At 49.3% G+C, this 13,722-nt stretch overlaps 1 protein-coding gene across 1 annotated transcript; it reads left to right on the top strand.

Annotated features, from left to right (window-relative positions):
• LOC110386966 (protein-arginine deiminase type-1-like) lies at positions 3,034-13,722 on the top strand. Its single transcript, XM_021374624.1, has 16 exons — positions 3,034-3,828; positions 5,771-5,945; positions 6,397-6,466; positions 7,754-7,815; positions 8,493-8,610; positions 8,974-9,099; positions 9,670-9,845; positions 9,930-10,033; positions 10,287-10,410; positions 10,987-11,094; positions 11,178-11,329; positions 12,108-12,252; positions 12,548-12,641; positions 12,714-12,793; positions 13,010-13,135; positions 13,233-13,722. The coding sequence occupies exons 1-16, from the start codon at positions 3,737-3,739 to the stop codon at positions 13,464-13,466; spliced, it is 1,986 nt and encodes a 661-aa protein (XP_021230299.1). The 5' UTR covers positions 3,034-3,736; the 3' UTR covers positions 13,467-13,722.

Genomic DNA, 13,722 nt, shown 5'->3' with positions numbered 1-13,722 from the left:
ACCCCAAACACTGCCCATCATGCAGAAAGACCCTAGGATCACCCTATCACTTGCAGGTTTTAAGTCAGCGGGAGAATTTCCAGTTGCTCACAGGCTTTCTGCATCTTTATATAGAGATAGATGTATTTATATCCCTGTAGTGATGACACATGGAGGCATGGCAGGAGGACCACATGGACACCAGGGAGCACCCAGGCTATTGGGGTTTTGGGGAAAGTCCTGGTTTGGGGCAAAAAGGGAGGAGGGTGGCTGGGTTGCAGGCTGGGGTCAGCCACTCAATGGGTTATGTTTGCTGCTGGGCTGGTTCTTGTCTTTGAGGAATTTATGTGGAAGGAGACTGGGGTCTTTCCAGGCTTCCCAGGATCTTCAGAAGAACTGCAGGGTCTTTGCTTGGCTTTGGGGTTCTTTGAAAGCCTTCTGGTGTCATTGCAAGCTTCCAAGGGTCTTTGCACGCCTTCTGGGATCTTGGGAAACTGGACAGAGTCTTTGCAGGCCTTGAGATTTGTTGCAAGCCTTCTGGGGTCTTTGCAATCCTCCTGGGGTCTTTGCAAGGCTTTTGGATTCTCTGAAAGCTTCCTGGGGTCTTTTGCAAGCCTCCTGGGGTCTTTGGAAACTGGACAGGGTCTCTGCAAGTCTTTGCAAAGAATTGTAATCTTCCTGAAGCTTGCCAGGATTTTTGTAGAACTTTGGGTCTTTGCAAGCTGTGTAGGTTCTTTGGAAACTGTGTAGATTCTTTGCAAGCTTTTTTGGTTCTTTATAAGGCTTTGGGAATCTTTGCAGTCTTCTTGGGATCCTTGCAAATCTTGTGGGGTCTTTGCAGGCTTCTTGGGTTCTTTGCAAAAGGTGTATTGTCTTAGCAAGTTTCTGGAGGTCTGTGCAAGTCTCTAGGGCTCTTTGCAATCTGTGGGGGCTTCTACAAACCACATTCTCCTTGCAATATCTCTATAAGGGGAGGAAGGATTGGGGGAATCTCTGCAAAGAGGTGATCATTACGAGCTCTATATAGCAGGAATGGGAAGCTGCTCTGTGCTGTCTAGGTGGGAGATCAGAGCTCGTGAACCATCACGGGACATGTGTGCAAATATAAATATGCACTCACTGATGTCTGGAGGCTTGTGGTTTCGCTGCTATAGTCAGTCTGGTCAGAGGAGTTCTCTGTTTTTTAACAATCAGATTAGGAACTGCTCTGCATAAACATCCTCGCTGCTGACAGATCTCTCCCTGCTCTAATTTTTGGGGACAAGGATCAGATAGCAGCACGGAGCATGCAAACAACCCCAGCAGCTGCTCTGTGCGGGCTCTAATGCACACAGCTTTGCAGCCCTGCAGGCACGTGCGTGATAGCAAGGAGTAGGAGGGAGACGTGAAGGACCCCGTGGCATCTGCTCGAAGTGACATTTTGCTGTCAGGAGGTACAAACATGTGCCTGTCCAAGCAGAGGCAATGCCTGGCTTTATCACTTTTCAAAGCATTATTTGCTGGTCCAAATCTCAGCCAGGACAGGGGATGCAGTGCCTGCTCCAATGCATGCGATGTTCCTAAGCATGAAGCCTCATGCAGACAGGAGTGGGACTTGATAACTGGTTCGATGCCTTCCTCTGTTGCCAGTAATTAGGCTGACAACACTCTCAAAATTTCCTGCCTGCAATTACACATGCAGAGTAATAAATGAGGTGTAATTATCAGCTTAGGGAGATTATCAAACTTTCCTTGACTGAGTGGTGGTGCTGGAAGGGTGAGAGGGGAAAAGATGCCCTGTGGGGTCTGGGATGGTTGTGGGGGGTTCTGTCCTGCCCTATAGTGCATGAAAGGATCCAACTTAAGGGGAACAAAGCAAGGTCACCAAAAACCAAGGGACAGTTGGGCCTGATGAAGAGGCACAGAGGGTTGAGAGACACTGTACCATAAGCCTTCATGGCAGCCCCTTGGGACAGGTTTATTATTAGGGAGAAACACTCAGCCCTGAATGGGTCAGATGGCTTAAAAGTGAGTTCTTATGCACGGGCATGTAGGTGCCAATGGCAGGTGGAGGAGGAAGAGGAAGATGCAGCTGACACCCAGCAAAGATGGGCTGCTGGGGCTGGACTCACAGCCAAAAATGCGCTGTGATTAAAGCTGAGTCTGTCCATGGAAAAAGAAAAATTGAACCAAGTCCTACACTAACATGAGGTTTTGGCCCTATAACTTTGTCCCTGATGGATGTGTTTTGCGGCAGCAGAGCCCAGCGCCCAAGCCCTGGGAGCCAGAAACCTCCATCCTCCACCTGCCTGCAGATTACAGAGCACACAGCATGGCCCCATGGGGCTGTAGGTGTGTTCCCTGTCCGGCACAGGGCTCAAACCAGCTGAGCAGGATGTGGTGCCAAAATCACAGCAGGAGGCTAGCTCAGCACCGTGCCCAGTCTAAACCAGTGCGACCACTGGGAAATCCAACTTGAAGCTTTATATAGTGCTTTAAAAAAAAAAAAGATGTGGCCCTGGCCAAAATTTTCATTGAGGATCTCATGATGAATCTGCTTAGCAGCAGCTTGATGGGTCTTAGGAATACAGGAGTCCTTAAAACCTTCCTACAGTAGAGTTTGAGAGCCAACACAGCTCCAATCTACAAACATCACACTTCACAAATCTATGAACATCATGCGTTTGTCTCATGCTGGGCTTCAGGACGTGGGATTTTACACCAAATCCCAAGCCAAGGTCCTGGAGAAGCTAAAAACACATGCAATGGAGTAAACCACAGTGCAGTTCTTGGTCTGTTCTCCACGGGGATCAGTGATGATGGAGTTTCCCCATCTCCCTGTTCCTCTCCATCCATGGGACATGCCTGCATCCCAGCCCCAAGCTCCCTCCTGGAGGAGCACCGAGACCCATCTCACCCAGTTTTCCTCTTTGCTGGCTAGTGAATTCTCCTGGGATTGCCCGGAGAGAGATGACTATCTCCAAGAAAAGCCATTTCTTCCAGCAACCAGCGCATTTCCCATGGGAGCTTCTAAAAAAAAAACACAACCAAAACCAATTCCCCAAATGCCTCATGCAAGCAAAACACCCAAGAATCCCTAATTTCCACTGGAAGCCACTTGCGTTGTTTTGATTTCTTTTTCTCTTTGCTTCCCTGCTTGCCAAATAACCAGTTCTCCTTGCACCCATTGCTACCCAGGAATTGTTATGAAGGGAAGGACCGACCTGAGCAAACATTTCCTTTTGCTGCAGCCTTACACAGGCATTGCCCTAATGGGGTATCTGGGGCCGTGTGTCACCACATGGAAAATTTGGGTTGTTTTAAAGAAAATGCTTCATTCTAATGATACCATGTATTATAATAACCCTAAACAAACATCTTGCATAACGAGAGGGGTAGAAATGTTTAATGCATAAAGCTTTGGAATCCTTATATGGAACTATAAGGGAGGTGAGAACAAAAAAGGGAGAATGAGCCCTGAAAGCTAAGTGCTGTTCATCCCTCACCCTGTCCTGCCCTGTACCCCCTTCCTGGCCCCGCAATTACCACCCGGCCCCAGGGGCTGTCTTATCGCCAGCATCACGGAGCGGGGCGGCAGCTTCGCAAATGGCGGAGGTGGAGATGGCAGGGTCCCCGGTCCACCCCATCGTCATCGAGGGAAGGGAGGAAGGAGGAGTTACATTCCCGAGCCTTTTAATCCAGTCGTGCTGGTTCACCTACAAAACTGGGCAACCAGGCAGCAACCTCCTTCACATGCAGCTGCCGTCGCCATCACACCATGTCCCAGCGCCAGGTTGTGCAGATGTCTACCAGTCATGCCAGCTACGGAGTCTGTGTACTGGGCACCGAAGTCTTCCTTGACACCCACCGGTAAGGCTCAGGGGGTCAAGGTGCATCCATAGGGATGATGGGTTTTGGAGGCAACCAATGGCATTAGGTGGTTTTGCTCTTTGCAAAGGGTGTTAAGGGGAAAGATCTCATGGTGGTTCCATCTATGGGTGCACGGAGGACATGTGCCTGTGGGTCTGCTTTAAGATGCCTGAAGGAAGGATGCTGAATCCAACAAAAGCAAGGCATTGAAGTGTAGCCGAGCAATGACGACTCACAGGCAAAGCCCATGCACACCCCAGCTAAGTGGGATCTATTTCTGGCAGAGAGAGCATTGGGCAACAGCAATTCAAGACGAGCAACTTGTTCAGAGCTAATGTGGGTTAAAGAACAAATGTGTGTCTCAGGCATAAAAAATCCATGAGCGGGTTTGCACGGATGATGTAATGAGAAGAGATTTTTCTGATGTTAAACATAGGGATTGCTTTATTGGCCAGATATGAGGCTGTATTTACCCTCCTCTTACATTGTCATTATTTAATAAATAAAATCCATAATGATAGCGACTACAGGCCAAGCCAGTTGGGATCACAGCCAAGGCAGTTATTTGGGTTGTATACTGGAGCCACGCTGGGAGGTGCTGACATTCCCCCAATGAAGGTGCCCTTGAAACCTATTAGTTTTACCCTCAGCCAAGTGGGAATACATAAAACTTATTACTTGAGTTATTTTTCTCAATTTGAACTCAAAGCAAGCTCAATCCCATTTAAGCATGGGACCCAAGTCTCAAAAGGAGCAGATTTGGCTCCTTGGTAGAAAATCTGAGCTTTGTTCCTAAAAGGCATATGGCAGATGCTCTTTCAACATCAGGGCTAGAAAAATAGGACATGTTCCGTGCCTACAGGGTACAGCCCTCTCTATGCTTGAGAAAATTCAGTGATGGACACTTGCCCAGGGGTTGGACTGGTTTGGGGCAGAAAACAAAGCGCAGTGGAAGTCCTGTGCTCAGTGAGCTTAGATCTCATCATGGCAATGCAGAAGAGTGAAGGCCATGAAATCACAGCCAACAGACCCAATGATGTCATGGCATGCAACATGTGGCTAGACTGCAGGTACACCTGCCACATTGCATGCTAGTAAACACACGGCATGACAAGTGGGATGATGCTTTAATCTTCCTATACAAGCTACTGCAGGCATCAGGGCTGCCATGCCAAGAGCAACATCAGGGATAAATCTCTTCTGTGTTGCTTTCTCCCTGCTAAAATTTACAACTGTGTCGCTCTCCATGCATGGCTGGGGAGGTTGACTCCCTGCAGGAGACAGGTTGGAGCACTCACACAGCCTGCATGGAAGTGCTGGGGCTGTAATGAGCAGGTAGGCAGCACTTCAAAGGCCAGGGAAGTCATACAGGTGAGTGAAGGCTCCCTGTTCTCTTATTCAAGTTCTGCTCCACTTTGGGTATCTCTTGGGTCAGGGGGTGGACTGGCGATAACCAGCACCCCGATGAGTGACATCAAAACCAGCCCCAATCTTGGTCTGGGTTCTGTGGTGGGATGCTGAAATTCTGGGGGTTCTCTTCCTGCTGGGGAGGGATGTTGGGTGCCCTGGCTTCAGAGACGTGCAATTGGGGCTTAACCACAGACAGATGTGATGGCGCTCTGCTTGCTCAACTCTGCCACAGATTATGCTTATAAAATTCAGGCGATGCATTTCATCACCTGAAGATGGTTTCCAAGTCCTAAGACCTGGTTAAGGCCAGATTGGAGGGGACCTTAGAGATCATCCAGTTCCAACCTCTTGCCACGAGCAGGGTGGTCAACTACTAGATTGGGATGCCAAGGATGCTATCCAACCTGGCCTTGAATGCCTCCAGAGATGGGGCAAATTTTAATTCTAGGGAGCTCAGTTCAACAATTTGGTTCCACAGAGAAAAAGAGGAAAAAAAACTCGGCCCATGACTCCATGCTGCTGTCTGTTTCAGATCGACCCCTAAGGGTGCCACGTCATTTGATGTTCATGCTACCTCTGCAGTCACGGTCCACATCATCCACAGCCCCATGATAAAACCCATGCTTAACTCCAGATGGCCAGTGGATCCCGATATAGAGGTTGTAGTGACCATTGGTGTCACCAGCAAGACTGTCAATGACAATAAGGTTAGTTGCTTTTTATGCACTGAGTCTGGAAATATCAGTCATATTTCCCAGGAAAGTAGGAGGAATGATGGGCAGGCTCAAGTATTTCTAGGTAATGCTGACATCAGACATGTTTCTGTAGAATAAACTCAAACTTCCACAGAATTGTGCAATTGTCATGTACAGAAAATGAAACTACGAAGGAGAAGGAGATGAAGGTGGTTGCAAAAGCCAGTGTCAGAAATTCCATGTCAGGCAAAACAAATAGTCCAGCTTTGTCTTTTTCTATGCCTGTTTTTGTGTTGAAGCAGGCAGAAATTATTTGGTTGAACTATGATTAAAGCAGCAGGACATTAATGAACCTTCCAGCACCTTGTTGTATAGCATTGCTGGGCCAACCCACTGGGTGGAAAGACCTACTCAGCGTGATGAGACACAGGACTTGGGTCAGAACCTGGTGATGTCTTTGCAGGTTAAGATTTCGTACTACGGACGGGAAGAGAATGAGATTTCGGTGGCATGGTTGTACCTCACCTGTGTAGGTGTGTATTATGACAACACTCATCCTAACTTGGCCAACCCTTTCCAGTGCCCCAATCTCATTTGGTTCATGAGGTGGGACTTAAGTGGGGATGCAGGCTGCCCATCCACAACATGCAGCCAGGGTTTGGGCGTTGACAGCTTATGCTGACAAGCAGGAGGGAAATAATTAAAATGTTCTTGTGCTGCCTTTTGTGGTGCAAAAAAGACACAGGCTGGGCTCTGTCCCCACCCAATACACTCTATGAGCAGCCTCCTCTGACCACCAAGACAATTTGATTGATGGAAGAGGATCCAAAGGTGACCATCTCACCCACCTTCCACCAGTAAGCCCATCCTCAACTTCCAGTGCGGCTGGTGGGGAGGAATAGGCACAGAAGTGTAGTTGCCTGACCTATTTTAGGAGTTTAGGATGAGATGAATCATTCCCTTGAAATGCCTATTTTCCTCTGCTGACTACAAAGGGAGTCTAGACTACTAGTCTGGATGCAGTCTTCTACTTGGATGGATTAATTATCCTAAATTTGGAATTTTCTGAAGCACTCACTCGACAGCCAGACCTGTGTCCTCAAGTCATGCACATGCTTGGCAAAATTGCCCCTGAAGATGGTTTCCCACATTCATGGGCTCCACTGGAGCCATCGAGGGCCACCGCTGTCTGCAGACCTTTGACCTTCCAAAAGCTCATTGCTTGCTTGGATTTACGACTTCATTTCCAAAATTATGGGCCCAGCTTCTCTATGTCCTCTTCTCTGAATCAAGAAGTACAGTTTCTGCTTCAGCACCCACATTTTCCACATGCTGTCCCATTTGGTGGATATATATTAAAATAAGCTTTATGTAGGGTAGAGATGAGGTTGCTGGTAAACCTGCAATTTGGTCCAAGAGCTCTCTGAGGATAAGTCTTTCTCAAATGTTATATCACCTCTAATAATTATTTAGTGTCCATTCACCCACTTCATGCCTTTGGCTTCATGAAAATATCCTATGGTCAACATGAAATTGGTGCAACTCTATTTCAGCAGTGATGAAATTATGAGATTTCACCAATATGAATTGTTGAAAACAAGTGGGTTTAGCCCTGCTGGAGGACCCAAGATGGGAGAGGATAGCTGGAATGGGCAAAGACGTGAAGAGTTTGGGTTTGCTTTTTATTGGTGTTTTGAGGCAGTGTTAGGGCATAAAGGTGTAGTTGGTGTTGGGTAACTCATTGATGGTGCGAGGATGGGCCCAAAACGTCCATGACTGCTCATTCTCATGCCAGTGGTATCCTTGCTCCGATGTTTCAGATATATCTCTGGACGTGGACGTGAACCGTAATGGCAGAGTGAGGAGCAAAGGGAAGGACAAGGTAATGGGAAATGTTGCATGGCTTTAGGCAACACAAGGAGGGAAAACACAGGGAAAATCTCCAGGAAGGAGAGGGCTTTGGGTGGTGTCTGAAATAGGGAAAGTAACACAGCAAATTCTCAGCCTTCTAATTGAGGAGGAAAACTTTTTATTTTATTTTGTGCCAGATTATCTTGCCTCTCCAGTCCAGTCCTAGGACTTTTTTTTTTGGTTGTTGTTCCTTTTTGGATTTGAAACGTGCCACTATATGACTCATCTGCAAGTTTAGCAAACAGCAAGAGACTTACCCCTTTGGCAAGAAATCTGCATATACCCAAGCACTTACACCCAGATCATTAACTGCAGCCTGATTGGCAGCACAAATTGTACATCAAGATGAGATGCATTTCTAGAAATGGGATATTCTCTTTCAAATGAGGTCTGACAGATATAACGTGGCTTGTTAGAAGATAAGATCTGTTTGAAATAGTCCTTGTTGGCTTGGCTGGAAGCTGAGGTTAGGAAATTTAGTGCTTGATAGCATCACTGCCAAAGCTCTCCTGTTTGCTCACTGTGGGATCTCCTCCGAGCATGGCTGTGGCTGTGGTGTTTTCCCATCACAACCACCACTGGGAGGAGCCTGGGAGGGAGGAGTTTTTCAGGATTCGCTCCCATTCCCATTGGCTGTTTCTTCTCCAGGCCAACTGGACATGGGGACCAGATGGGCAAGGGGCCGTGCTGTTGGTCAACTGCGACAAGGACAGCCCCAGCACGGTGGGGACAGACTGCAGCCAGGTGGACATACAGACCCCTTCAGGTAGGGCTCGTCCATGAGGCTCATACTATCTCACTGAGGTGTTTTGCAGCATCTCCATCCTTCCCCTCATTTATGATCCTGCTGATGGTGAAACGAGTGACAAAAATAGTATCAGACGCTTGCAAAGCAATCAGAGATAGCAACAGCATTACCCATTCCGCCATTGCAACAGAAATTGGCTCTTTTCCACTACTCCTTCCCTGTTTTAATTTCCTGGACATCCCTATAAAAACAAAATGAGCGTCATCCCAGCAGGCTTGCCCTGTAAATCCACCTGCAACCGAGGGATAGCAAAGCGCTCAGATGATGCTGGAGGCTGGAAACCTCCCAGCATCCCCTCTCTCCGTCTCTTTTCCCCCATAGACCTGCAGGACATGTCTGTGATGCTACTGCGGACTCAAGGTCCCAGCAATATCTTTGCTGACTACCAGCTTGTCCTACATGTCTCCGAGTCAGATGCGGACAAGGTGCGGGTTTTCCATGCTGTCCGTGAGTATTTCTTCCTTCCTTCCTTAGCAAATATCTATGCCAACACATTGTGAACCCACTGGGTAAGCCCTTTTCTCAGTAGGATTAAGGGCTGAGTGCCAGCACTTGTTGGATACATCCATTTGTCTCCAAAACTGGTTTAGAAGATGGGAGTATAGGGGGAATGTATGGGGAAAAAATAATGAAAAAAAAGGCTTTGTTCAGTGGAATTACAGAAGTTTTGAGAATTTCATGGGAGGATAAGCACAGCCAGCGACACAGCTGCCTAAGCAGCCCATCTCACTGGATTGCGCACTTCGCCTTTGAACACCCCGCTTGGTGGATCCCAGCAGTTCCCTGCCGAAAATCAGGTCAGAGAAGCCAGCTGTATCATTAGATGCTTAACTTGAGACACGTACCTTGAAAGGGTTTGACCCGAGGGCATAGAGTCCTCTTTGTATGAGCAGATCAAGTGTGTTCCCCAGAAAAGAGCCGGCACACCTGCTCTTCTGCGAACCACGCTGGCACCATCACCTCCTCCACGATGCCTCCTTGCACGCATGTGGGCTGGCTATTTTGATGTTTCTGCAGGGAGTGACTCACACCCCCAGTACAAACCCGTTCTGGGGCCGGGCAAGCTCTCCTGCGTGCTAGACTATGTCAGAAGTGGAGAAAACACCTTCTACGTGGAAGGGTTGGCTTTCCCTGATGCAGGTTTCTCTGGGTTGGTTTCTATCAGCGTCAGCTTGCTGGAGGTGCCCCATAAGGTACGTGGGATCTGCCCCATCCCTGACCCCACAAAGCCCCCACTGAGGTTACCAACCACTTCTCCTGGTGTTTTGCCCTTGCAGTATTCTCCTGGGACCCCCATTTTCACAGATACAGTGGTTTTCCGCATGGCGCCCTGGATAATGACACCCAACACCCAGCAGCCCCTGGAGGTGTTTGTCTGCAGGTAGGACAAACGCCGCTCTACAGCTCCTCTGCCTTGGGGGCGCTCCATAAAGGAGCTTTTTCCCCTTCCCTCCTTTGTGCATGGGCTTTATGCATGCTGTGCAAGAGCCTAATGCTGCTGCTGCACTCATTGCAACCCCGAGAAGAAAGCTGGAGGACCTTCTGCAAGGGCTTGTGCAGAGCTATTACCCAGAAACAGGATGTTTGGAGTGAGAGGGATTCTTGAGGTCCTTCATGCCTTCTTCTCCCTCCAGCATCAAGAGGGGAATCAACTCCAATGAAGTCTTTCTGGAGGAGCTCCAGGCGCTGCTGAGGAAAGCCAACTGCAAAATGACCATCTGCTCTGAGGTTGAAAGCCGCAGTGACCGCTGGATCCAGGTCAGCCCTCGATGCTTGTAATGTGTGGTTCTTCTGGGGCTTCTTATGGGCTGGTGGGATGTTGTCCCTGGGAGAGACCAACCGTGTTGCTTGGAGAAGCACACAGCTAAGAGATGAACCAAGCAATCATGAGCTAAAACAGTGGGAGATGCTGCTAGTAGTGGTGAACATCACAGACAAGGATGTTGGCTGGACCCCAGGGACATTGCAAGAGGGGCCCCATTGCAAGAGGGACCACAATGAAAGACAAAACTTGTAGGACATTGCAAGGGGCACTATACGGGGCGTTGCAAGAGGGACCCCAATGCAAGAAGGACCTCGTAAGGGCATTATAGGAGGGACCCCATGAGACATTGCAATGGGACCCTATTGTGAGAAGGACCCCATTGTAAGAGGAACCTCATGGGGCATTGCAAGAGAGAACCCATTGCAAGAGGGACTCTGTGGGACACTGCAAGAACTGAATTGTGACAGGTCTGCCCCATGTCCTGCTCCATCCTCGCTGTACGCATTGCCATGTTGGCTCTCATGCCCAGGAGCCTTCTTCCTCCTTCTCCTCCTCTTTCACCCCAACAGGACGAGCTGGAGTTTGGCTACGTGGAGGCACCACACAAGTCCTTCCCTGTGGTCTTCGACTCGCCCAGGAACAGAGGCTTGAAAGACTTTGCTTTTAAGAAGATCCTGGTGCGCTGAGGCATTGCTATTGCCTTTATTGCCCCAAAAGTCATCCTCGAGGGCTCCCCATCACTGCTCCCCTCTCTCCCCAGGGTCCTGATTTTGGCTACGTGACCCGTGTGCCCCCTGGATGTGACGCCTGCAGCCTTGACTCCTTTGGCAACCTGGATGTGAGCCCTCCGGTGACAGTGCGAGGCAAGGAGTATCCACTGGGACGCATCCTCATCGGCAGCCCCCTGCCCTGGTGAGACAGGAAAGCACCCAAAACTGCTTTGCTACAAAAAAATATTTGGGCCAAATGCCAACAAAGTGCCATCCTAATTGCAAATTTCATATGCAGACCATGTTGCTGTTCCTTCTCCCCTTGTAAACCCTATTATTGTCTCCCTTCTTCCCTTTCACCCTGATCCTACAGTACCCCAAGCACCACGCCTATATTTTTCGTTTTCCCTATTGAAAGGAAAAGCAGAGGAATTCAGCAAAGGGTAAATTCCTGAATAACTGGGAATTGTTTTCTTCTGTGCCCTTGGCACAGGAAGCAACAGTGTCCTGCAAAACCCTGCACAAAGGCGGCTCTTCATCTGGACAAACAACAGCAAGACTAAATCTTGAGGTTTCAACCAGGACAGTAAACAGAGCAGGCCATGCAGCTCCATCCCTCGCTTACCCTGATGGGAAAATGGGATTTTCCCAGCCACACCAGGGCTGTAATTATCCCTTATTACAAGAAGTTTTAATTAATGTCTTCTCAGCCTGCTGCTGGCTGTCTAGGAAAATGTAGGGAGGGATTTAAGGCACAGAGGGATGGGATGAGCTATATATTTCCCGGCATCTATCTCTATACCCCACACAATGTAGGAGTTTCAGATTAGATGTGGCCATCAGATTTGGTCAATTTACCACCTCTTCCCTTCTGAGGCAGGCATAAATACTGATGATTCCCTTCAAAATGCCCCTTTTCCCCTGTGGATTGGGCATTTTGGGGAGCAATCACCCCTGCTTCCTCCTGCCTCTACCCTCAGGGCCTCCGGCCGTCGGATGTCGAAGGTGGTCAGGGATTTCCTTTACGCCCAGAAGGTGCAGGCGCCAGTGGAGGTTTACTCAGAGTGGTTGAGCGTGGGCCACGTGGACGAGTTCCTCACCTTCGTCCCCACGTATGACAGAAAGGTAATGGCCCTATGTCCATTCCCACATCCTCAGCATCATATGATGATACAGAAGGCCCTTTCATTTTGCAAGTCAGCAACAAAAACTAAAAAGCTTCCCTTATGAGGAAAAGGCACACTCAGCCCCATGCATGAATCACTTTCCTTTTGGGGTGGCTTCCTGGGAAGCAACGAGTTTCTGGGTGTCATCCTATGCACTGAGCAGCCCTTAGGACTGGTGTTAGGTATGCATGGGTTGGCACATGAAAACATCCTAATGAAATCCCCAAAAATGGGTTTATGGGTTTATCCTGCAGGGATTCCGGCTCCTTTTGGCCAGCCCCACCGCCTGCTTCAAGCTCTTCCAGGAGAAGCAGAGGCAGGGACACGGCGAGGCCACACAGCTCGTGGGTAAGGCAATGGGCAAGGGTGTCCCCATGGCATTGGGTGCCAACGATGTCCCTCACCAATGTCCCCATGTAGGGATGGTGGGCAGTGAGCGAAGGAGCATTGATGACATCTTGGCAGATGAAAGGCTGAGGAATGACAACAAACATGTGCAGGTGGGCTGCAAAGAGGCTGAGCACATTTGGGTGTTAGCTGGGAGCAGGATGTCATCCCAATGGGTGATGCCCAAAGTGACCATGGAGGTGTGGAACCAAAGGTTGCTTAGGTGACTTTGGGAGGTTGCTCAAAAAGGATTCAGTGAGGGACATGGGGTGTATAGGGCTTCCTGCATGGGATTTGGGGTGGTGAGACAGGGTTCCTCCTCTGAACAGCGCTGCATCGACTGGAACCGCAACCTGCTCAAGCGTGAGCTGGGGCTGAGTGAACAGGACATCATTGACATCCCCCAGCTCTTCATCCTGCGGGGTTCCCGTGCAGAAGCCTTCTTCCCAGACATGGTGAGACCACCACTACCTCACTCCCCCTCACCACCTCCCCTCCATGCTCTCCTTGTTCACCATTTGGGTGAAAAAACTACTTTTGGTCCATCTCCAGGTGAACATGCTGGTGCTGGGCAGACACCTGGGCATCCCCAAGCCCTTTGGGCCCTTGATAGCTGGCCAGTGCTGCCTGGAGGAGCGGGTGCGGGCACTGCTGCAGCCCCTGGGGCTCTCTTGCACCTTCATCAACGACTTCTTTTCCTACCATGTCCTTTCTGGAGATGTGCACTGCGGCACCAATGTCCGCCGTAAGCCCTTGGCTGTCAAATGGTGGCATGTGGTGCCCTAAGTACCCAGGAAGGGTTTCTGGTCCTTCCCAATGGGGGATTTGGAGCATCTCGAAATAAAGTGTTTTGTCAATGTGTGCACTGAGGGTACAGTTTTCCCTTGTGCCCCATCCTGTCATTGGGTTGGAATACTGTTGGAGACATTTTTCTTGTGGGAAGGGTCTTTGCGAGCATGTTGCATGCATGGTGGCACACACTGAACTGCCAGCATCTCAGTGATTTGGGGTCTTACAGTCCCTTGTCCCAGTTTCATGCTAA

The sequence above is a fragment of the Numida meleagris genome, chromosome 20, assembly GCF_002078875.1.
Source record: "Numida meleagris isolate 19003 breed g44 Domestic line chromosome 20, NumMel1.0, whole genome shotgun sequence".
NCBI classification, from domain to species: Eukaryota; Metazoa; Chordata; class Aves; order Galliformes; family Numididae; genus Numida; species Numida meleagris.
This window is presented reverse-complemented; position numbering and strand designations above follow the sequence as displayed.

Bases quoted from the DNA above. Each gene is read 5' to 3' on its own strand.
- LOC110386966 (XM_021374624.1), top strand. From the start codon at position 3,737: ATGTCCCAGCGCCAGGTTGTGCAGATGTCTACCAGTCATGCCAGCTAC. The intron at 12,253-12,547 runs GTAATGGCCCTA...TTTATCCTGCAG, and splicing joins TCCCCACGTATGACAGAAAG to GGATTCCGGCTCCTTTTGGC. The intron at 12,794-13,009 runs GTGGGCTGCAAA...TCCTCTGAACAG, and splicing joins ATGACAACAAACATGTGCAG to CGCTGCATCGACTGGAACCG.